General features: G+C 29.8%; 2 protein-coding genes across 2 annotated transcripts in view; one reads left to right on the top strand and one right to left on the bottom strand.

Annotated features, from left to right (window-relative positions):
- LOC135960204 (MOXD1 homolog 1) overlaps nucleotides 1-21,487 on the top strand; it is a 51,355-nt gene extending 29,868 nt beyond the window's left edge. Inside the window, exons 2-11 of the mRNA XM_065511437.1 lie at nucleotides 5,611-5,766; nucleotides 9,331-9,513; nucleotides 9,583-9,695; nucleotides 14,295-14,488; nucleotides 14,640-14,741; nucleotides 20,027-20,190; nucleotides 20,287-20,502; nucleotides 20,562-20,865; nucleotides 20,937-21,103; nucleotides 21,170-21,487. Coding sequence (XP_065367509.1) covers nucleotides 5,611-5,766; nucleotides 9,331-9,513; nucleotides 9,583-9,695; nucleotides 14,295-14,488; nucleotides 14,640-14,741; nucleotides 20,027-20,190; nucleotides 20,287-20,502; nucleotides 20,562-20,865; nucleotides 20,937-21,103; nucleotides 21,170-21,352 — 1,782 coding nt within the window. The 3' untranslated portion in view covers nucleotides 21,353-21,487. The remainder of the gene's footprint in view (nucleotides 1-5,610; nucleotides 5,767-9,330; nucleotides 9,514-9,582; nucleotides 9,696-14,294; nucleotides 14,489-14,639; nucleotides 14,742-20,026; nucleotides 20,191-20,286; nucleotides 20,503-20,561; nucleotides 20,866-20,936; nucleotides 21,104-21,169) is intronic.
- Nucleotides 5,873-7,930, bottom strand: plu (plutonium). The gene is made up of 3 exons (XM_065514124.1): nucleotides 7,735-7,930; nucleotides 7,447-7,650; nucleotides 5,873-6,078 (listed from the first exon to the last, which is right to left on the bottom strand). The coding sequence occupies exons 1-3, from the start codon at nucleotides 7,877-7,879 to the stop codon at nucleotides 5,990-5,992; spliced, it is 438 nt and encodes a 145-aa protein (XP_065370196.1). The 5' UTR covers nucleotides 7,880-7,930; the 3' UTR covers nucleotides 5,873-5,989.
- Nucleotides 21,488-22,443: the final 956 nt, after the last annotated feature.

Consider the following 22,443-nt stretch of genomic DNA (forward strand, 5'->3'; position numbering starts at 1 on the left):
CAAAAATTGTATTTAAATCAAAAATATAATAAGAACTTTTTGTTTTAAAAAATAACCAAAGAAACCTCAAACAAAAACACAGAAAATACAAACTGAAATTATAATATACCACGTCTCGTATATATAAAAACCTCTATATAAAATGTAAGAATAAAAATAATAACCAAAGAAATCGTGGACAATAACCCAAACATTTATTTTGTTTAACGAAAACTTTGTGAAAAAATTCAATCATTTTTGATTCTGTTTTGAAGCTATAATTTTGTAATGCTTCAGTAACTAACCCTGATTTAAATTTTTTTCATATTGTTTTTCCTAAAATTGTTTATCTTTTGTTGGGAAAACAAAAGAAGTTTTTTTGTGGTTTGATAAACTGATAGGTTTTTGATATTGTTTAACTTTTTTTCTGCTTTATATCCCTTATTTACCCTTTTTTTGGCAAGAAAAATCAAGTCAAAAAAGTCTTTGTTTTTTTATGAAATGCAATATATGTATGTAAGTATTTGTTTGATCAAACGATATTATAACACATAAAGATAATTGTGTCTTTTCTTTGTAAAAATCGAAACAATAATGCTTTTAGTCTTTTTGTGTATTATTTCTTAACAAGGTTTGACTAATAAAATTGTCTAAATTTGTTAAATTGTCAATTTAAATTATTGTCACAACAAAAATAGAAAATCAATGAAAAAGGAAACGGTTTGAAGTGGGGCCAAAATGTTTGTTAATTGCCTTTTGTTATCTTAACGCTGAAATCAAAACAGAAATAGCGTGTCATTAATAACAGGTTTCAATACAATTGTGAAATTATTTTTGTTAATTATGGTAAACAGAGTTAGGTGGAATGGAAGGTGAATAAGAAGGAATAAGACAAATTTAAACAAATACCTATAATATATAAACCTTTTGCTTTTAGTTCATTATCTAGTTGTCTTTTAAGGTTTGTACATTTCACACTTTAAAGGTCGTGCCAATGAAGTGCCATAAAAAGTAATCTAATAAGCACTTGTTGATCTCTGTCACTCTTTCTGTAAAGTTTGTTTTATTATCACACTATTTCAATATTCCTTTAACATTCTATCATAAATTAAACTCTTGGCATTTCCTCTAAAAAACTCCATTTCCATAAAAATAAAAACCAATGAAATATGACAAATATTACTCAATCTACTTGTTTCTTTACCCAGAAAAATATTTCCCCATTGACACTGATTTAAAGCAATGTATTAAAACAAAATCTGACAAAAGAATCCTTTCAAAATAAAGGGATAAAAAGTAAATATTAAAAAAGAAAAAGTCACCTTTTGTAATAAGGAAAATGTTGATGTTGTTCTATTGTTAAAGTCATAGAGGTTCCCAAAACACGGTCACAAAAATGACCTTTCTATAGAAAAGTCTGATCATATTGTGATAAAGTTTTCTATAGAAAAGTCTGATCATATTGTGATAAAGTTTTCTATAGAAAAGTCTATCATATTATGATAAGGTTTTCTATAGAAAAGTTTATCATATTGTGATAAAGTTTTCTATAGAAAAGTCTGTCATATTGTGATAAAGTTTTCTATAGAAAAGTCTATCATAAAGTGATAAACTTTTCTATAGAAAAGTCTATCATAAAGTGATAAACTTTTCTATAGAAAAGTCTATCATAAAGTGATAAACTTTTCTATAGAAAAGTCTATCATAAAGTGATAAACTTTTCTATAGAAAAGTCTATCATAAAGTGATAAACTTTTCTATAGAAAAGTCTATCATAAAGTGATAAACTTTTCTATAGAAAAGTCTATCATAAAGTGATAAACTTTTCTATAGAAAAGTCTATCATAAAGTGATAAACTTTTCTATAGAAAAGTCTATCATAAAGTGATAAACTTTTCTATAGAAAAGTCTATCATAAAGTGATAAACTTTTCTATAGAAAAGTCTATCATAAAGTGATAAACTTTTCTATAGAAAAGTCTATCATAAAGTGATAAACTTTTCTATAGAAAAGTCTATCATAAAGTGATAAACTTTTCTATAGAAAAGTCTATCATAAAGTGATAAACTTTTCTATAGAAAAGTCTATCATAAAGTGATAAACTTTTCTATAGAAAAGTCTATCATAAAGTGATAAACTTTTCTATAGAAAAGTCTATCATAAAGTGATAAACTTTTCTATAGAAAAGTCTATCATAAAGTGATAAACTTTTCTATAGAAAAGTCTATCATAAAGTGATAAACTTTTCTATAGAAAAGTCTATCATAAAGTGATAAACTTTTCTATCATAAAGTGATAAACTTTTCTATAGAAAAGTCTATCATAAAGTGATAAACTTTTCTATAGAAAAGTCTATCATAAAGTGATAAACTTTTCTATAGAAAAGTCTATCATGTGATAAGACTTTTTCGATTTTTGATTTGGAACCTCTGTTTTCACCAGATGTAACGATAACAGCCTAAGCCATCTTCATGATATCGCAAATGTCAACATAAGATTTAGTTTGGAATGTCAAATAACCTAAAATAACAAAAATTACTAATTTTGTCATATCCTAGAGAAGCAAAAAGTAGCAAAAGTTGAAATATTTAAAGCTTAAAATAGCATTTATTACTTAAGCATAAATCACCAACAATATCCTAAAATATTTTCCTTTTTTCTACTTCCTAAAAAGAAAAGTCACTCACTGCATATGACAAGCTTAATGACAAACAGTTGTCATTCGAATGACAAACACGACACTGTATTCAGAAGAATGAGTGCTGCCATACCACATGAAATTAAACAGAAAACAAATTGTATCAAACAAACCTTTTTGACAGCCAACATAAAAATTAACAAATGCTAGCAGGCACATGATAAATAATAAATTGTGTCTATTTGCCTAAATTAGACACAAACACAAAAATAATATTCAACAGTATTTGTTTTGTAATGCTGGTAATTTGGGTAATTATTTCAAATAAATAAGTAAAACGTATGAGCTGTTTTTTGTTTCAAATATTTTAGCAAGTTAAACTTTTGTAATTAACTTAATTAGACTTATGTGTTGTCGCTTGTATATTTAAAAAGAAAATATTTCTATAGATTTCTATTTATTCTGCTGCTGCTGGCAAACAAAAAAACAAAATAAATGTTATTGTCTTTTGTGTTATCAGCTTAAATTACTTTCAAACGAGTATTTTCATGCTGCAATTTTCTCAGGGGGAAAACATGTAGAAAATCAAGTGTAATTATCAAGTGTTTAACAAGTGTTACAGTTGACATTCTTTGGAAAATGAATTAAATATGAGTTTTTCCTGCTGATATGCTTTGTAAGCTATTTTATGTAGTATGTTCTTTTAGTAAATTAAATTTGCAGTTAAAGGAAGAATTATAAAAGACATTAAAGTAATAGGTTTAAGGATAAAAAGTATATTTTTTTTAAAGGAATACAGAAGAATAAAAATTTCTTGCAGTTAACATTTAGGAAGGTTATGTGGATAATTGTTAATTAATTGTTCAATTTGTTAAATTGTTTAAATTTTCACAAATAAAATTTCCTTTTTATTTCTTGCTGTTAAATTTAAATTAAACTCTCACTTTTTCTAAATAAAAAACCATCATAATTTATAATCCCCAACACAAGAAGCAGAACAAAATAAGACATTTCTCAAATAGTCTTGTGTAAATTTGCATTTTTGTATACTTTAGTCTATTTTTATTATTCTTTTTATTACATTTTCATTTATTTCTGCAGACCATAACAATAAATCATATGAGTATTTTGTGCATTTCAAAAAAGAAGAGTTTTTGTCCTTCTTTGGGGTTTCAATGATTTTTATTTTCACAACACTATTTTGTTGTCCTTTTTTTCCAAAAAAAAACAAGTCATTGTACCTTATGGAAGGTCAAGTAAACTATAGGATACCCTTGAAACAAGAAACAAATTTAAAAAGTAAAAATTCATAGAATTTTTAAACAACTTTTCTATAGAAAAGATCATCACAGTGTGATCAACTTTTCTATAGAAAAGATCATCACAGTGTGATCAACTTTTCTATAGAAAAGATCATCACAGTGTGATCAACTTTTCTATAGAAAAGATCATCACAGTGTGATCATCATAGTCTGATCAACTTTTCTATAGAAAACTTCATCATAGTCTGATCATGATTTCTATAGAAAAGTTCATCATAGTCAGATCAAATTTTTTATAGAAAAGATCAATCCCATACTTTATCAGACTTGATGAACTTTTCTATAGAAAAGTTGATCAGACTATGATGAAGAAAAATCGTATAATATGAATACTCTACTACTGACTATAGGGTATTGTTTCCATTACATAATTCGCATATAATACTTAAACTACCATTTTCTGCATAAATTAAAAACCTCTTAATTAATTTAACTCACTCATAATTCTTACATTAAACAATTTAAAATTAATTTAACTTGAACAAAAGCACACATCACATTGTCTGAAACTCGATCTTATTTATAACGTAATGTAACATAACGCTACGTATGTTAAATATTGTAATAATCTTGACAAAATACCAGAAAAAAGGTGCTGAATGATGATTATGCCTTGAAGGTATTAAAATACAATGGATTTGCGCCTTTTATTTTTATAACTTTTTATGCATATTTTTCTTATTTTTGTTCATACTCAGATATGAATGTTAAACATGATTTGTCATGATATACATACTCGTATATTGTATAATTTATTGTAAGAAGCCCGTAAATAAATTCATTAAATTAATTCTAGACACATGATGATGTGTGTAGTATGTAATAAGTACACGTCTTTTTGCCAACAGAATTTTAACTTCAATCTTTATACGTTTTTAAGAAACAGTTTTTATACTTATGTCGTTTAGTCATTTCTTTTTTTGTTCGAATTAAATATTTCTCCTTTCTTTACATTTTATTTGTTATACTGTCGTCTTTTGTATTCTTTTGTGTCTCATCAGGTGACATTTTGAATTATGGTTTTATTGTTTTTAGCAACTAACTGACTATAGACCCCAGTTTGGGAACAACACAAATAATGTTAAAGGAAAAATTCCATAATAATTTCGTTTATATGTGAATGAAGAATGGAATAAAATTAAAGCAGTGATATAACATATTTCAGTAATATGTGTGAGAATTTTTGAAATGAAAAAGATTTCATATTAATAAATGCAAACAAAAACTTTCTAAAAGAAAACTGAGTAGAATAAGTTTACAACAGACACATTGTAAATCTAATGAATTTTCAAAAGAAATATTAAATTGGTAGGTGTTTAAAGGAATTCCAAAAGGAAATAAAATGTGGCTTTAAAAGGCTTTGACATTTGCATAAATTCTCTAACTTCCCTTCTATTGGGCAACCCTTAACCTAATAACGGTTAACTAACCCAAAGGTGTGAAGTGAACAATGCAATAATGTTTACAAATTGCTTGATTTGTAAACACTGTTATCGATACTAATGTTTTCAATTTATATCGACATGCACTTAAAGAAATAATACAATATTATTGACAAATTTATTTAAAACTCATAAATACAAATGATAAGATTTTATTTATTATACAGAATTACTCTAATTTTTTTATTAACATATTATTAATTTTATTCATTGTTTTTATCTCTTCTAGGATTGTCATGGCTCATATTCTCAACATAATGCCGCACCCATACAAGATGATACACAAAACTATATAGTTTTAGATGGTTTTCAAAATAACACCCACACTCAAGTGGAATTTTATAGACAGATTGAAACATGTGATCCTTACGACATACCATTAGGGGTAAGTAATCTAAAGACACGACACACGTTTAAAGAACATAAGAACATTATTTTTATTATTTAGTACACAAATTTAAAGAAACCCATTCAAAAAAATCATCAGCTAATAGCTACACAATAAATAAAATATAAAATGAACATAAAGAAAAGAACAAGCCTCACAAAATAAGTAATAATTTTAATAACAAACAATTATGGTAATAATAATAAAGTATAAAAAACACTTAAATATGCATATGTTTTTGGTGGTTATGTTGACATGTGCTCATATTGCGTAATTTTAAAAAGCCCATAATGTCCTCGTAATTTAAACCTAAAAAAAAATTGGTTGGATAATGATGTTCAAATAAACAAATACATATGTATGTCTAAACTGGCAGTGAAAAATAGATTAGTATCTTCAAATGTTTCGTCCAAGTAGGTAGTTAAATGAAAAAACTTAAAATTTTCTATAGAAAAATTCCATAGAAAAGTTGATCAGACTGTGAAGATCTTTTCTACAGAAATATTTATCAGAGAGAGAAGATCTTTTCTATAGAAAAGTTGATCAAACATTGATATACTTTTCTATAGAAAAGTTGATCAAACATTGATATACTTTTCTATAGAAAAGTTGATCAAACATTGATATACTTTTCTATAGAAAAGTTGATCAAACATTGATATACTTTTCTATAGAAAAGTTGATCAAACATTGATATACCTTTCTATAGAAAAGTTGATCAAACATTGATATACCTTTCTATAGAAAAGTTGATCAAACATTGATATACTTTTCTATAGAAAAGTTGATCAAACATTGATATACTTTTCTATAGAAAAAACTTGATCAAACATTGATATACTTTTCTATAGAAAAAACTTGATCAAACATTGATATACTTTTCTATAGAAAAAACTTGATCAAACATTGATATACTTTTCTATAGAAAAAACTTGATCAAACATTGATATACTTTTCTATAGAAAAAACTTGATCAAACATTGATATACTTTTCTATAGAAAAAACTTGATCAAACATTGATATACTTTTCTATAGAAAAAACTTGATCAAACATTGATATACTTTTCTATAGAAAAAACTTGATCAAACATTGATATACTTTTCTATAGAAAAAACTTGATCAAACATTGATATACTTTTCTATAGAAAAAACTTGATCAAACATTGATATACTTTTCTATAGAAAAAACTTGATCAAACATTGATTTACTTTTCTATAGAAAAAACTTGATCAAACATTGATTTACTTTTCTATAGAAAAAACTTGATCAAACATTGATTTACTTTTCTATAGAAAAAACTTGATCAAACATTGATTTACTTTTCTATAGAAAAAACTTGATCAAACTTTGATAGACTTTTCTATAGAAAAAACTTGATCAAACTTTGATAGACTTTTCTATAGAAAAAACTTGATCAAACTTTGATAGACTTTTCAATAGAAAACTTGATCAAACTTTGATAGACTTTTCTATAGAAAAGTTGATCAGACTATGACAGACTTTTCTATAAGAAAGTTGATGAAACTTTGATAGACTTTTCTATAACAAGAAAGAAAAATTTGACTCAAGTCTTCGCAGTTTTAGTTTATTATGTTCTAATATTTTATTGCCAGTGTAAACCATTTTCCATTAATCTGCTTAAAAAGCAAACATTTATTACAAATACATATTTACCATGTGCTGTTTGTATATCCTCACTATGAGGATGATCCAGTTCCTTGTAAAATTTAACTAATTGCCAATTTTGGCGCAACGTGGCCACACACAAAGCTGGTGTCAAAGTGGTTTTATTAAATTCCTTATAGGTGCAATAGCGTAAAAGTTCACAAATTATTTTTAGATTGCCGCTACAAGTGGCCAATGTTAAGGCATTTTGACCTTAATTAAATTCAAACAAATAGAAAACAGAGAACATATCAAATTTCTAGTTCAGCTTAATTTTTTGTTTCATTTATACGATACCATAATGATTAACAACTTTGATGTCGGCTCCAAATTGCAGAAGGGTTATGACCGCCTCCAAACTACCCAAGTAGCAGGCCTTTAACAATGCAGTATTGCCATAGTAATCGGCCTGCTCCAGTTCATGTTTCTTATCACGGGCCATCGTGCAGACAATGCGCAATGAAATGATATCATTTTGGGTAACACATGTTAAGGCTGTCAAAGGGCGAACTAGTGGAAGAGATAAAAGTGGAGAAAAAGAAATTTTGTTAAATTATTTAATTAATTAAATTGTGTATATTTATCCAATTTAATATAAAAAATTCAATATTTTTTTATATAAAATAGTTATTTAAATATTCTTTTTTGTTACCAGTATATTTTGCCATTTTTGTTTTATTATTTTATTAATATCTATCCAAACTTTATGGTTAATTAATATGTTGGTGTAATATTACATATTAGTTATCGATATTTTAATTATTTAACGATTTGTTTATTGTAATTTACCGAAGATATTAAACACATTTTTTTGGGATGGGTTTACACTCTGATCGAATCAGTGGTGGAGGGTCACACGGTATGTATTCCATATGTATTGGGACATATATACGATTCATAATTTTCACATAGATATGTGGAGCCGCGGAACAAAGGGTACTTTTTCGAATTTTTTTACAAATTGATTTTTTGATATTTTTATAATATTTGTGTTGAAATCTTCTAGAAAAAATCAATTTCCCAAAATTTTTAAATTTTCAAAAAAGTACCTGCGGCTCCTCATATGTAATTGCGTGTGACATAACCTCTATTACTTAGTTTATAGAACTATATATGTATTTAATACATTTTTAAATCACAATAAATATATTTAATTAGATGAAACATATTTTGTTATGGTTTTTGTGGAAAAATGTCCCAATACATGTTGCAATACATACCGTGTGACCCCCTCCCCTATAACTTAACATGATTATTCTACCATCACTAATACTATGTTCACATTTGCAGAGTTAATCATCTCAAACGTGATTAAGCTCTAATCACTTCAAAATCGAGATGATTATCCATACATTTAAATGATTTGTTAATCACTTCAAATTGACATGATTAAATCTTAATCACTTCATTAATCACGTAGGATCAACTGAACATACCTCAAACTGATGATGATATAGCATCGGCCATAAATAAATTTTGACAGAAGTTTTTTTTTCCTTAAAAAACCTTAAATAATTCATCAATGTTCACAATTTCATAATTAAAAAGTTTAAAATAATCTGCTGGTATCTTTTATAAAGTATTTATTTCCATATTTAATGCCTTAAAGAAATATAAATTTGTTTGTTGTTTTTTATTTGTCAACTTAATCATTTTAGTGTCAATTTAATCATCTCAAATGTAATGTGAACGGCTTTGATTAACTTAATCAAAATTTTGCTTAAACGCGTTTAAAAGCCCAAGTGTGAACATAACATAAAACTCAATCAAGTACCGTTACTATTATTAAGCCGTACTTACACAACAAGGTTGCCATATTACAAATAAAATAACTATTAAACCTTAAACTGACACCAAAATTAATTCAATATTTTTGTTCATCTTTTCTTGCAGACCGATACAATTAAAGTTTTATGGTCATTTGGCGACACCGATCCCATTCACGGCAACCTCAAAGGCCATGGTAAAAATCGTGGTTCCAAACCTCTACACTTACTGGGACCCATGTTTCGTAAATCTCATGCTCCCAGCCGCAATCGTCAGGATGTGCAGAAATGGGATGTAACCGTGCAAAATGTAAGTTTGAAATTAAAACTAAAAGTCACTTTCATATTTAATTTTAATATTTATTTATTTTTTATACAGGTAACCATAGATGCCTCCATGGACACTTTGTATTGGTGCAAAATTATTAAGGCTCCTGCACTGACAGAAAAACATCACATTATTGGTTATGAAGCTTTGTTGACACGCGAAAGGTGGGTGGCTAGTTGTAGTAATAGTAGTTTGTAAAATCCTTGTTAATCCCTAAAATATTAAACATTTCTTGTTTAGTTTTTTTTTTGTACACATTTTTTTTAAATCGGTTGTCATATTTTATGACATTATATTTTTTTGTCTCCGGTTACAAGCCGTCATTAGTCTTATGTGTACAAAACAGAAACTAACATACATTATTCATAAGATTAGTGAGCAAAACAGCCATGTTGCTTTTTAGAAATTTGATAAGAGACATAAAAATATCTTCTAAAATGTTTTGTTTTATATATTAAATAAATTAGTTTTCTTATTTAGAATGATTTGTTATATCAAAATATGTATTAATACATTTGAATAATGTATGTTGAAGTTTTTGGTATTTAGCTTAATTTGATGATCAATTCAGGCACTGTTTAATTACTTATTCTAACGTTTTGTATCAAAACTTAAATTTTCATAAAATGTGGACTTAGCTTATTTGCATGCTAAGCTAACACTTATGTATGAATGTTTGGACATGTGTCTTTCTCTATAAAGTACCATAATGTTATGTGTCTTTCACAAACCATAGTAAATAGTACGATGAATGTTAACAATCTTTGTTGATAACAGTGATTCCCAAATGATTTGGTGATGAAATTTTTAATGCTAGAAATAAACTATATGGGAAAAAAATTATCATAATATTTTCTATTGGGTGGGAAATAGCGGACGGAATTCTGATCCATCCAAAGTCGAAGATTATACATTAAGGAGCCAATCTAGTTTCCTTCCAGGAAACTAGATTGAAAAACATTTTCATTATCTCTTCAGAACGCTCCACATGATTTGGTTTTTAGATCATTCTAAATCAGTTTTTCTCTGAGAACCTATTAGTGTTCAAGGTCGTGGCAATTAAAGATGGAGAATGTTATAATTGACAATTTGAGTGGCATTCCATTGTATAAAATATATGAATTTGGCACTTCTATTACTGCGAGTTCGATTTGAAAATTGTACGATGCTAGAAACCGAAATCAATTTTTTGGATTCCTGCGATTTCCTATTTTAACTGTGTAATAAATCAATATAATTATCAGCTTGGCCCTAATAATGAATATACATATATGGCCAAAGCTGTCATAACGAGAAGGAAGACTCAGTGTGTCATCCACTTTTTTATGACGAAGGGACTATTAGAGCTGTAATGGTAAGAAGAGCTATCAAGGAAGGATTTTAGATTTATTAATATTTTCATTTTGTTAGGTTTAGCAAGGCAACGGCAAGTGAAGTCTCATTAATTGAGTTGCTTAAATAGTTACTGTCCAGGGAACTTATTCTAATACTTAGTTCAGGAGGCCTTTTTCCATCTAATTGTTTCTGATTAGGCAGATATGTATGTTGTGTTGCTGAACTTTTGTTGAAATTAAAATATTTCAAAATATATTTGCTACTAAGAAACTAGGTTGTGGAACAATATATTTGGGGTCTTCATAAGAAAATACGCATATCAAATGGTAAGGTAGACTTCCACTTGGAGGATTATGCTTCCATTTCCTTTTCAACGATGAACTATGTCTAGGAATATGTCACACCCATTAAGATATCAAGAACTGCCATAAGCTAATAACTATAATTAAACCACTTTATTCCTCTAATAAAGCAAAACATATCCCCGGCTTACAACCACCGATATCTTCTAATACATCATGAAATTGTGGACTTAGTTCTGTAGCAATCCGGGAAATGACAGACAATATGCTATACAATATGCCAAGCCTTGCCTTGGAAGCTCATCCGCAATTTAATTGCTCTTGATGTTCCAATTTTCTGATACCTAACGCAGTCTTAACTTTTAGGGTTCAATCAACCCATTCACGGCTCTCGAACAGTCATATAACAGCTTTGTTTTTTCTCGTATTCGGCCACAGTATTTAATGCAGCTTGTATACCAACATATCAAGTCGCCTCCACGTGACACTTTCCAACACAAAGTCCGCCAGTACTTCCGCCTGGAAGACCTACATTCATCTTAAATTCTTAGCAGGTGCCTTTTTTCAACTTCTTACCCCTCCATCCGTCAGTAAATACCGCATATCTAACCTTGTAACATATGGGAATTTTTCCAAGACATACCTAACAGAAATCTCTATTGAGGTTGTTCTACCGATGCTTATTTTCGTAGTCATGTAGTCTGAGAGAGCCGGATCTCCGGGAATCCATGAAACCAATTTCGCATAAGATCTTCGTAAGGCACATGCTTCTTGATTAAAGTTATACGACGATGTGTATGGCCGCCTGTGGTTTGCCTTTTATGGCTCTGGTAATACAAAGTGAGGCACTTTTTCAATTTTGGCCAGTGTCTTCTTATGAAACTCAGTTCTCTTTATCTCCCACCATACAGTACATCCAAAAGTTAGAATAAGTCTAACAACTTTTTCATTTAGCTTCCTCCATTTTATAGTTAGATTGGATATCAAGATAGCACGCTTGATGATGTCGGATTGGGGCTTGTTAGCATTTTGCGGTGCTTTGGTCTTTCTCACATCTAAGTTTAGTCAAGCCTAGTACATTACATTATGCTCCTATCCGTCACCTGGGTACTTCCGATGGGAGAAAAATTCGTCCTTTTGATTAATATGGATCATTTAAGGTATCCGTTTAACCGATTGTGGATCTCTTACTTTAAAATTACCTCTAAAAGTGCTCACAAAATCCAGTTCTGCCGAAGAACTAACTTTCTTTCCCATCTCAGTATAGATGGATGTAGAAGGATCATTCGCCTTTGGGGCATCCCGTTGACTTTCCATTTGTTGGCCTCCTCTCTGTTTAATATTTGCTGTTTTTCTCAGCTGGGTACCAGGGATTTTCCTCCATTTTATAGTTAGTTTGGCTATACTAGCACATCATCCTCTAACATCTTGTCTACCTCAGCAGTATATTTTTGCATCATTATTATTATTATTTGAGTCAGAAGATTCACAATCATTCGGGGTTTTCATAGAATCCAATCATTGTTGGAATCGGTTTTGAAAACAACAGAAAAAGTACATTGATCTTGTGAAATCGAAAGTTATCGGATTTATATTCGATTTAGAATTAAATTCTTTATCGATTAAACAAAAAATTACATTGGATTTCAAGTCAAATGTATTACATTGAATTTCAAGTCAAATGTACCTTTTTGTAGTTTTCAAACCCGATTCCGACAATGATTGGATTCTATGACAACCCTAATTGCCTGACTTTTATGGATGGGGATGCGTTAAGCTCACCCTTAAATACGTTTCTTTGTACTCTATTGAGGCAGTTTCACTTACAGAATCCGAGTTGCCCACTTCCGATATCGTTTCCTTATGACTGGGGGCTTGTTTTCACACCACCACTAGCCGCCTGTAGTGAGATTATTTTGGTATTCACCGTGATTTTACTTTCATTGAAAACTTTTATCATTTTAAACCAACTACTCTAAGGTTTGATAAGTTCCATGCATTGGGGTACGTTGGTTTTTCTCACATCTATGTTTAGTCAGGCCAAGTATACTACATTATGCCCCTATCAGTCACCTGGTAATTTCCGATGGGAGTAAAATTCTTCCTTTTGATTAATAGGGTTCATTTAACGTATGTATCTGTTTAACCGATTGTGGATCTCTAATCTAGAGCATTAACCCAAACGAAAGGCAACCTAAATAAAAAGCGTCACTTAAATTCCCAACTATACAAACTCAACATATTTATATGCAAACATATTTATATACATCCTTGCAGTTCTGGAGGATTTTTTTAAGCTAGTGATTTGGTATATCATTAGAGTCACTACTGACTTAGCATGGTATCAGTAATTTTAACATGTTCGTATCCTAGGCGGAAGTCAATTGACTCTACATACATTACAACGACTAAATGCCGGATTACAAAAGGGCTTTGGGTCAATTTACTCTTTAATAGATTACTTCTGGTGGATAAAATAAATAATTTCTAAAGTAATGTACAAAACAAACTAAATTGATTACACCTTAGATTACTTAGAGACACTAAAGTGGCGACTGACCTCAAGCTAGACTACCTGGAATGTATAAAGTAACTAGTTGACTTCTCTTTATAGTACAAAAAGCTGTTTAATGACCCAAAAATATATAAATTGGACAAGTAATTAGACATTACTGAAAATTACTGTCATAAAAGAGATTCATTAACTTCTTTAGTAGTCAATGCAGAACTACTGGGAAGTATGTATGTTTGAATATATGTATATATTTGAAACCAAATAATATAACTTGATTATATATTTATATTAAATACTAAGTATTAAAGTATTTACATACTAAACTATTGTGGACACAAAATTTCAAAAACATGTAACATGATTTCACTACCCTCTGGTATTTTACAAAATCTGTCACTGTCGACAATAAAGAACCCAGCAGGAGAATTTACATGAAAGATACCAGAAGCAATACAACGACGTACGAAATAATTCAATTCCAATTCCACAAAAACTAAAATATCTGTTGCCGACATTTTATTAGAAGATTTTAAACAAAAATTAAAACAAATTAAAGTATTGAAATAAATAAATTTTTATTATAATTTTTTTTGGTTTCTTTTTTATTACAGTGGCGATTCACAACCTTTGGTACATCACATGACTCTATTTGAATGTTCCACTAAATCATATCCTGGCTCTGATCCGGCCTCTTGGGATGTTTGGGTGAAGAGCAGCGGTGCCGTATGTAATAGTAATTTATTAACGCCACGGGATTGGGATGCTTGCATTACACCAGTGGCTGTTTGGTCAATTGGCTCTTCAGGTTGGTAAAAATAAATAAAATAGCAAACATTCTGTTTTTATGGCAAAAACTGAGATTTTTTTTCTCAGCTTGTTTAATGAAAACATTTTTCTACTTCATACATATAAAATAATGTTTTGTTTCTTATTTTTTTTTAATTTTTTTGCTACAGGACAATTTTTACCTCCACATGTTGGCATACCAGTGGGTGGCAAAACGGGTCCCAAATATTATATGCTGGAAATCCACTATGATAATCCTCATGCTCTTAAATGTAAGTACTCTTTTTTACGTTCGTTCGTTCGTACATTTTTTTTGGTACCCTTCATTATAGTCTTTAGTTGACAACAGCATTTTTGTGCTGCCATCATGTTGATGATGATGAGGGTAAAATAAGTTTGTCATACTTTTGGCAACAAACATTGATTAATATTTATTGGGGTGTAAGTAGATTTTATATTGAAGACTTATCAAATTAGTGCAGGAGTTAACGTAGATTTTTTTTTTGTTAAAAAATTGTTGAATAATTTTGACAGTTTTAGTGTCAGTTGAAGAATAGAGACAGTTTTATATATTGTATGAAAATTTAAAGGTCTGTAGTTTGTTTTTTAACAATGATTATTAAGTTTTGAAGGTTATGTTGTTTGACAGTTTTCAATTTAAGTTTCACTAAACAAGAGCAAATGTGCTGTATAATAAAAATTAAGTTTGGTAAAGAGAGGAAAATATTAATACCAGAGACCGAGTTGTCTGGAATCCACAATAAAGTGTTATTTAAAGGGATTGATTGTGAGCATTAGGAACTATCTAAATCATTAAATGATGAAGTGAGTAATTTACATGTTCCTTGGGGAATATCTCAATAGAATCCCAACATCTACACTTTTCTATTACTAAAAACTGAACAAATTTGTTGGTTCTCGGTCTTAGAACCATATTGACCCATGATTCCAAAATGTATGGTCTTAGGTTAGATAAAATTGACAATCGTTTAGAAGCCTTCTACTCTGGCGATCAGTCCTAGTTTGAGTTTTAAAAATATTGAATCCCAGTATTCGAATTTATGTATGTCTTGCTACAGATTGTTTTTTAAACAAACTAATCCAGTTACAGATGCAGTGAATATGCCTCGTTAGTAACACAATATCTTCAATTTTCTATTTGCAAATGCTCAATTCTATACACAGAGAAAACAGATTCGTAGTAGCCACCGAATTTGTACCAATCGAATGATTCGGTTGCATATATAGAATTTTTTGGTTCTAGCAACCGAATTTTTGTAGCCACAACTGTAAAATTCGATCACTAAGGCAATCATTGATTGCAAACAATTATGGTTGCTACTACGAATCTGTTTCCATATCTCGGATCGCTTGTGTCTCTAGAGAACAGACATATTGGCTTTATTAAATATTGAATCATATTTGCTAGGGAAAAACAAGTCGGTGAATAGCTTGCATTAGCTTGAATCTTTACACTACTTAAAGCAAAAAACGTCACTTACGATTAATCGTAGTTTAGAGATGAAGTCTACCACATCCAGGAGGCTGTATGTCTCATTGTCTTGACTTGTAAATGATTAAGGTCTCTGAGAAGCTAGATTTATTGCATGTATTAGTTTTGCAGGCCTTGGACACTTGACAATCCGCCCTACTATTCCAGGATTGGTTTGTGGAGTCACGGAATCTTTCAAATATTAGCCTGTAGTAGTGATAAAGGTGTCGGAGGTGTTACTTCCCATTCCCTAGTTGAGTAGTGTACCAATAACACTTCAAGAGCTCTCCTGCAGTCTTCCACTAAGCTAGAATGTATTAAATAACATTTCAAAGTCATAAGTAATGCCTGACTGTCCACATAAATAATCACTACAGACCCCTCAGTGATGTGAGCTTTTATCAACTATGTGGCTTTCCAGATCGCAAAGATCTCTGCCTGGAAGCGCTCGTCAGAGAGTCTATATGATCGTTTAATATCGTTGTCAACCATATAATTTTACTCGTGTAGATTAATTCCGAGGAAATTTGTCCAGATAGAGAGCTCGGAAATTAGTGCATAGAATGATATAATTAAAGTGAATAAAGTGAATAAAGCGAATCAATTAGACTCGTAAAGACTAGGAGATGTCAGTATGTAGGAAAGGATGTATTGGCCAGAATTAATACATATATTGGTACAGTAATACATTTGTAAACTGAAGAAGGAGAAGCAACTTGAAATATGGTAAAACTAAAAGGAATACTGTGAATGATTGAACATAAGTAGATAAGATTGTAAAACGTGGGTCGTTTGCAGTTATCGTGTATACTTGAAAGTTCTTAGACCCATTGTGATAGATTCAAGTAATTTTTGTAAATAAAATCTCCATCGCTAGTCCAGAACTATTTACAATGCTTGGATCGTGGAAACCATCCAAAACTTTTGCCTGCAAATTTAACCATATCCATTACCAACATATTTTTGATACAATCCAAATCACGAAATAAGCAATTTTCCTCTAAATAATGTTTACATTCCGATATACCTCCAATCATTCATTGAACAGTAAGTATAACTATTAGAACTCAGATTGAGTCTTTATAAGAAGCAAGATATTTCTGACAATCAGGACCAGAACATTTTGGTTATTCAGCAAGTGGCAATCGTAAACCACCACTGCTCTCAAAATAACCCTTCATTCAATAACGCAATCGTTAGGAAATTAATGATCCTTTGAGCCCGAAAAGCATAATTACTTGAGATAGTGAAGTACAAGCTGTGCCAGAGAATTTGTATAGTTGACAGACATTTCTATTTCACTACGTTGTGAATTAGAACCTTGACTGCGGCCAGATTATCCAAGTAGATATCAATGGTCGAAATCTCGAGATGATATTCTCGAATTCGTTTGTATTCGTTTGAAATATTTGGCAGCCTGAGAAATATCAGGAGGCCAAGATCATCTTCTCATCTATATTTTATCCATCAGTGAAGACAGAGTTTGCTCATTCCCACGACAGCCGGTTCTACGCACCGGAATGACCTGAGTTCACTCTGCCAAGGGCTGTCAACTCAGCAATCACTGCTGCTACAACAACAACAACAGAGTTTGCTGCTGCATAGTCTGATTCCAAGAGTTCACTTAAAATGAGAAACACTTTCATCGTTATAGTGAGATCGACGTGATTATCATATTATGTGAAGAGTGGCGATGTAACATCTGCTTGTGTATTGAATTTCATTGCAATCTCCTTGTACACATGTAACAAGTCAAGATTTAGTGAATGATATCTGGACAAGTTTTATCTCGGAGATTTGTCAATGAAACTGTTCTGATGCATCTTCAGAATCTTTTCAAACCATAGGCGAAGTTTTTGGGTGTTTTCTAAAAAGGAAGAGATCTCTCTCTTAAATTTAATGTCGATAATCCATCTAAAGTTTAATGTCAAATAACTCTTCCTTGAGTCATTTTAATAATTAATTTAACCCATAAGCATAGTTGTTAGTGTTTTCTAAAAAAGAGAGATCTCTCTCTAAACTTTTGAATCCATAAGCGAAGTTCTAGGTGTTTTTGAAAATGAAGAGATCTCTCTCTAACATTTAATGGGTATAATCTATAGAATGGAAATCTGAAGTTTAATCTAAAATAACTCTTCCTTTAGGAATTTTCCGAATCTTTTGAATCAATAGCCGGTGTTTATGGTATTTTCTAAAAAAAGGAAAGTTTTCTCTCTAAAATTTAATATCTAAAACCTATAGAATGGGAATCCATCTATTGTTTAATGTCAAATAACTTTTCATTGAGGCATTTTCAGAATCTTTCTAATCAAAAGACGAAATTTTTGGTATTTCCTTAAAAAAAATTGAGATCTCTCTAATATTTTTAATACATAAGCGAAATTGGATGTGTTTTCTAAAAGAGGAGAGATATCTTTCTAAAATTCTATGTCTAAAACTAATGTCGATAAAATATAGAATGGGAATCCATCAAAAGTTGAATGTCCTTGAGGCATTTTTTGAATCCATAGGCGAAGTACTTGATTTTTTTGAAAAGGAAGAAATCGATCTCCAAACTATTGAATCCATAGGAGAACTTCTTGGTGTTTTTTGAAAAGAATGAGGGCTCCCTCTAAAATTTTATGTCTATAATCAATAGAATAGGAATCCATCTAAAGTTTAATGTCAAATAACACTTCTATGTGGAATTTTTATAATCAGTAGGCTAAGTTTTTGGTGTTTCCTAAAAAAGAAGTGATATTTTTCTCTCTTTCTAATATAATGTCAAAAACCTATAGAATGGAAGTGCATCTAAAGTTCAAATGAGTTCGTCTTAAGGAAAACGTCGAATTGATACAGCTGTCACTAATTAAGCAAGTATTATTTGGGCCACTCCTGAGTGCAGAAGCAGTTATAATGGGGATCAGGGAACTCAAAATTTAACTTCACATTGGTTATTGATGATATTAAAATTCTAAGGCTCTGTGCATAAATGAAAACTAGATACAGAGAGCCAAAACCCTAAGTCTGTTGTCAAAACCCTGATTAATACATTCGAATATATTTTTTATTGATATTTCCCTCTCCTTCCCTTCTATGTATTTATTCTATGGCTATCTGATTGTCTACTTAGCGAAAGTAGAATTAAAAAATCAATTGGGAATTAGTTATAAATTACATATTATTTTACTTTGCAAGATTGATTATCATACACAAATTTAAAATTCAGAATATTGTTACGTTTTTACCTTTTAAAAACGGTGGATTATATCCATTAAATAAACCGGATACTTTTGATGGCAAATAAAAGAAACAGTTTAGTAGTTTAAAATTGTAACCACACTTTATGCAAATTTACACAACAACAGTTTAAATAATCACTATATGTTTTTATACAAACACACGTTTATAATTCACAATAATACAAACACTTAAATTACACTTTATAATGTATTAGAATGCAGTTGATGTTTAACAGCACCTATTATAAACTAAACTAACTGCAATTTCTGCAAATATTTATACACATCGCCATCTTTCTTCCAGTAGCTTCATGAATGATCATAACGGACAAAACTAAAACGCTCTATTTCTAGAGCTTTCAGAAGCTTAAACATTTAGTTTTGCCATACTTACAAACAATGCTAATAACTATCAACATTGTTGATGAAGTTTCTACTGATTGACATGTTTATAAACATGATGAATGTTGCAAACAGTCTTTACTGACCGTTAAATTCAAATTGATTGAAGTGCTATTCCGTAACAATATCTTCAAAATTATTTTTTAAAAGCCATGCTAGTCAATAGATTTAAGATGATTATGTTTTACTTGAGCTTTTTATAGAGTACTCCAAATTCTTGTAAACCAAATATTTGCTCTTTAACTTTTTATTTCGCTACATATTCACACAACTTTATTCAATTTCAAACAACAAAATATTTTTGCATGTGACACCCGCAGCAAAATAATTTGACTCTGCTTTTTTGCACTGCACAAAATTCCATTTACCTCATACATACTTGTATGTACTTAAGTATTTCAGCATGTAATTTTATAAATATTTTTGTGTTTTACATTTTTAGCTTCAGACCATTCTGGCTTTCGTATACATTATAGCAAGCATTTGCGCAAACATGATGGTGGTGTAATGATATCAGGCGTTTCTGTCTCTGATACACAATTAATACCACCAGGTCAAAAGCTTTATCGTAATGTTGGCATCTGTGGTCCTTCGTGTACGAATGAGGTGAGTTATAATGAAAATTAGTTTAGTGTGGTTATATATTGTTTTGTGATTTTTACAAATGTATTTATTTACTTTTTTGTTTGTTTAATTTAAAAGATGTTTCCTAAGGATGGCATAAAAATAATTTCCGGTACTTTGCACTCACATCGTGCGGGACGTAAAATGACTTTAAGGCATGTACGCGATGGCATGGAATTGCCACGTATCATTGAAGATGACAATTATGATTATAACTATCAACAAGTTAGACAATTGGAAAATGAAACGGTGGTCTTGCCGGGTGATTATATTATAACAGATTGTGCTTATGAGGTAAGTTTAAATTATAAGAAACTATTTTAAAATATATTTTAATATGATTATCATTTTAGACTTCTTCACGCAAGCGTCCCACATTTGGTGGCTATTCCACCAAGCAGGAAATGTGTTTGTCTTTTATAACCTATTACCCGCGCATAGAGTTGGCTGGCTGTTATAGCATGACTCCGGTTAGAGAATTTTTCGAAACGTTTGGTGTTTATCAGTTCTATTCTCTAAATATGACCGATGTGGAGAATTTATTCTTGTATAATGGCAATGTTTTGGACTATATACCCAATACCATATATGCCAAGACTAAACCAAATCGGGCAAATATGACGGAGGAGGATATACTTTATGAGGAATCTTTACTAAGTGAGTTAAATTGTTTTGTAAGAAAAATTAAGAATTTCAATTAATTTTTTATTTAATTTAAAATTTTCCAGATAAACTCATCATTTCCGATCCAGTGGAGTTTCATGATCGCACTTTTCTTTCCCATCTCAATCAATTGCCCTGGTCGGAGCCCTTGTTTACCAAGCGTGTGGAGCAGAGCATGATTAATGGCAAACATATGACCTTTTGCCGGGTCTCCAATGATGCCATTTCTATTGTAAGTCTATAATTTACATAATTTTAAGTATTAAAATGGTTTATTAATTTATTTTTCATATTTTAGCCCTCCGAAATTATACGTTATCCGAATTTCACCACCTTTGTTAAGCCGCCCAGCATTTGTCCCTATCAAATGCTAATGGACAGTTCTCCTCTAAGTTCTCCTGCTGCAGATTTAAGTTTAAATAGTATATTTGTATTATGTATTAGTTTGAATTTATTTATTTTAAACTATTTTGTTTATTAATTAAAAAAAAGGTTTGCTCAGCTCAATGAATTTCATAAAATCCTTTTTGTAAATAGAAATTCACTCAAAGTATTATTATGATTTAGCCATAAGTTTAAATTTGAAACCGTAACAAATGGAAATTTTTATAAAAATTAACTATTTTTTAAAACAATTTTACTATTTTTGGAACAACAAATTAAATTTAAAAGATTCGCAGCCCCTGGTATTTAAAATTCTAGAAAAATACTTAAGACCTGTTTCACGATGTCGAAAGGAAAATGATTTGAACAAATTTGTATGAAAACTATTCAAAAGAATTTTAAAAACTGAGTGTTTTTCATACAATTTTGACTCATTTTCCTTTCGACATCGTGGAACAGGCAGTTAAATTCCCAAAAAAAAATATTCAAATTTGTAATTTCAAAAGTATTTCCTTTTGAACCCCTTTTTGATTTATGTTTAAGTTATTTCTGAACTGTAATTATTTAAAAGACACATTAAGACAAAATTTAAATAATTTTGACTTTTCCTAATTTTCTTTAACTTTTCCTAATTTTTAATTTCCAAAAATAGTGAATTTAGTTTTTTTAACTTTTAAATTATAAATGAGTATTGAGTCATACATTTTAAGGTCTTGAAAAGTCATTTAATTTTATATTTAATTTATGTGCTGTTTTTCTATAGCGAATGAGCGCTTTGAGTGGACGTTTTACATGTATTTTGTTTTTGTTACAATAACAAAACACATGTTAAATTTCCACTTCGCTATAGAAAAACAGCACATTAGTATATTTAAAACGAATTATTTAAATATTAAAAAAACTCAAAGGTATCACAGTTCAATTAATCGCTTTTCATAAAATTTTTAAAGAAAATAATTAAAAAAATTATTCTAAATTTTATTATCATACTCACAAGTATTTTTCAGTTTCAAACATAGATTTTCAAAATTGTCTAGAAACTGTGAATACCCTTAAGAGTTCTGTACTTATTGTGACATGTTAAGTTTAGAATTTTTTCAATCCAAAGATTTAGTTTTTAAGTTTAGCTTTGTAAGTTTGAGATCTATTTTTTTTATAAATAAAAACATAAAATAAAATGGTATAAAA

The sequence above is a fragment of the Calliphora vicina genome, chromosome 5 (assembly GCF_958450345.1).
Source record: "Calliphora vicina chromosome 5, idCalVici1.1, whole genome shotgun sequence".
NCBI classification, from domain to species: Eukaryota; Metazoa; Arthropoda; class Insecta; order Diptera; family Calliphoridae; genus Calliphora; species Calliphora vicina.

Bases quoted from the DNA above. Each gene is read 5' to 3' on its own strand.
- plu (XM_065514124.1), bottom strand. From the start codon at position 7,879: ATGGCCCGTGATAAGAAACATGAACTGGAGCAGGCCGATTACTATGGC. The intron at 7,651-7,734 runs GTATCGTATAAA...AATTTAATTAAG, and splicing joins CAAAGTTGTTAATCATTATG to GTCAAAATGCCTTAACATTG. The intron at 6,079-7,446 runs GTAAATATGTAT...ATTTTTTTTTAG, and splicing joins GGATATACAAACAGCACATG to GTTTAAATTACGAGGACATT.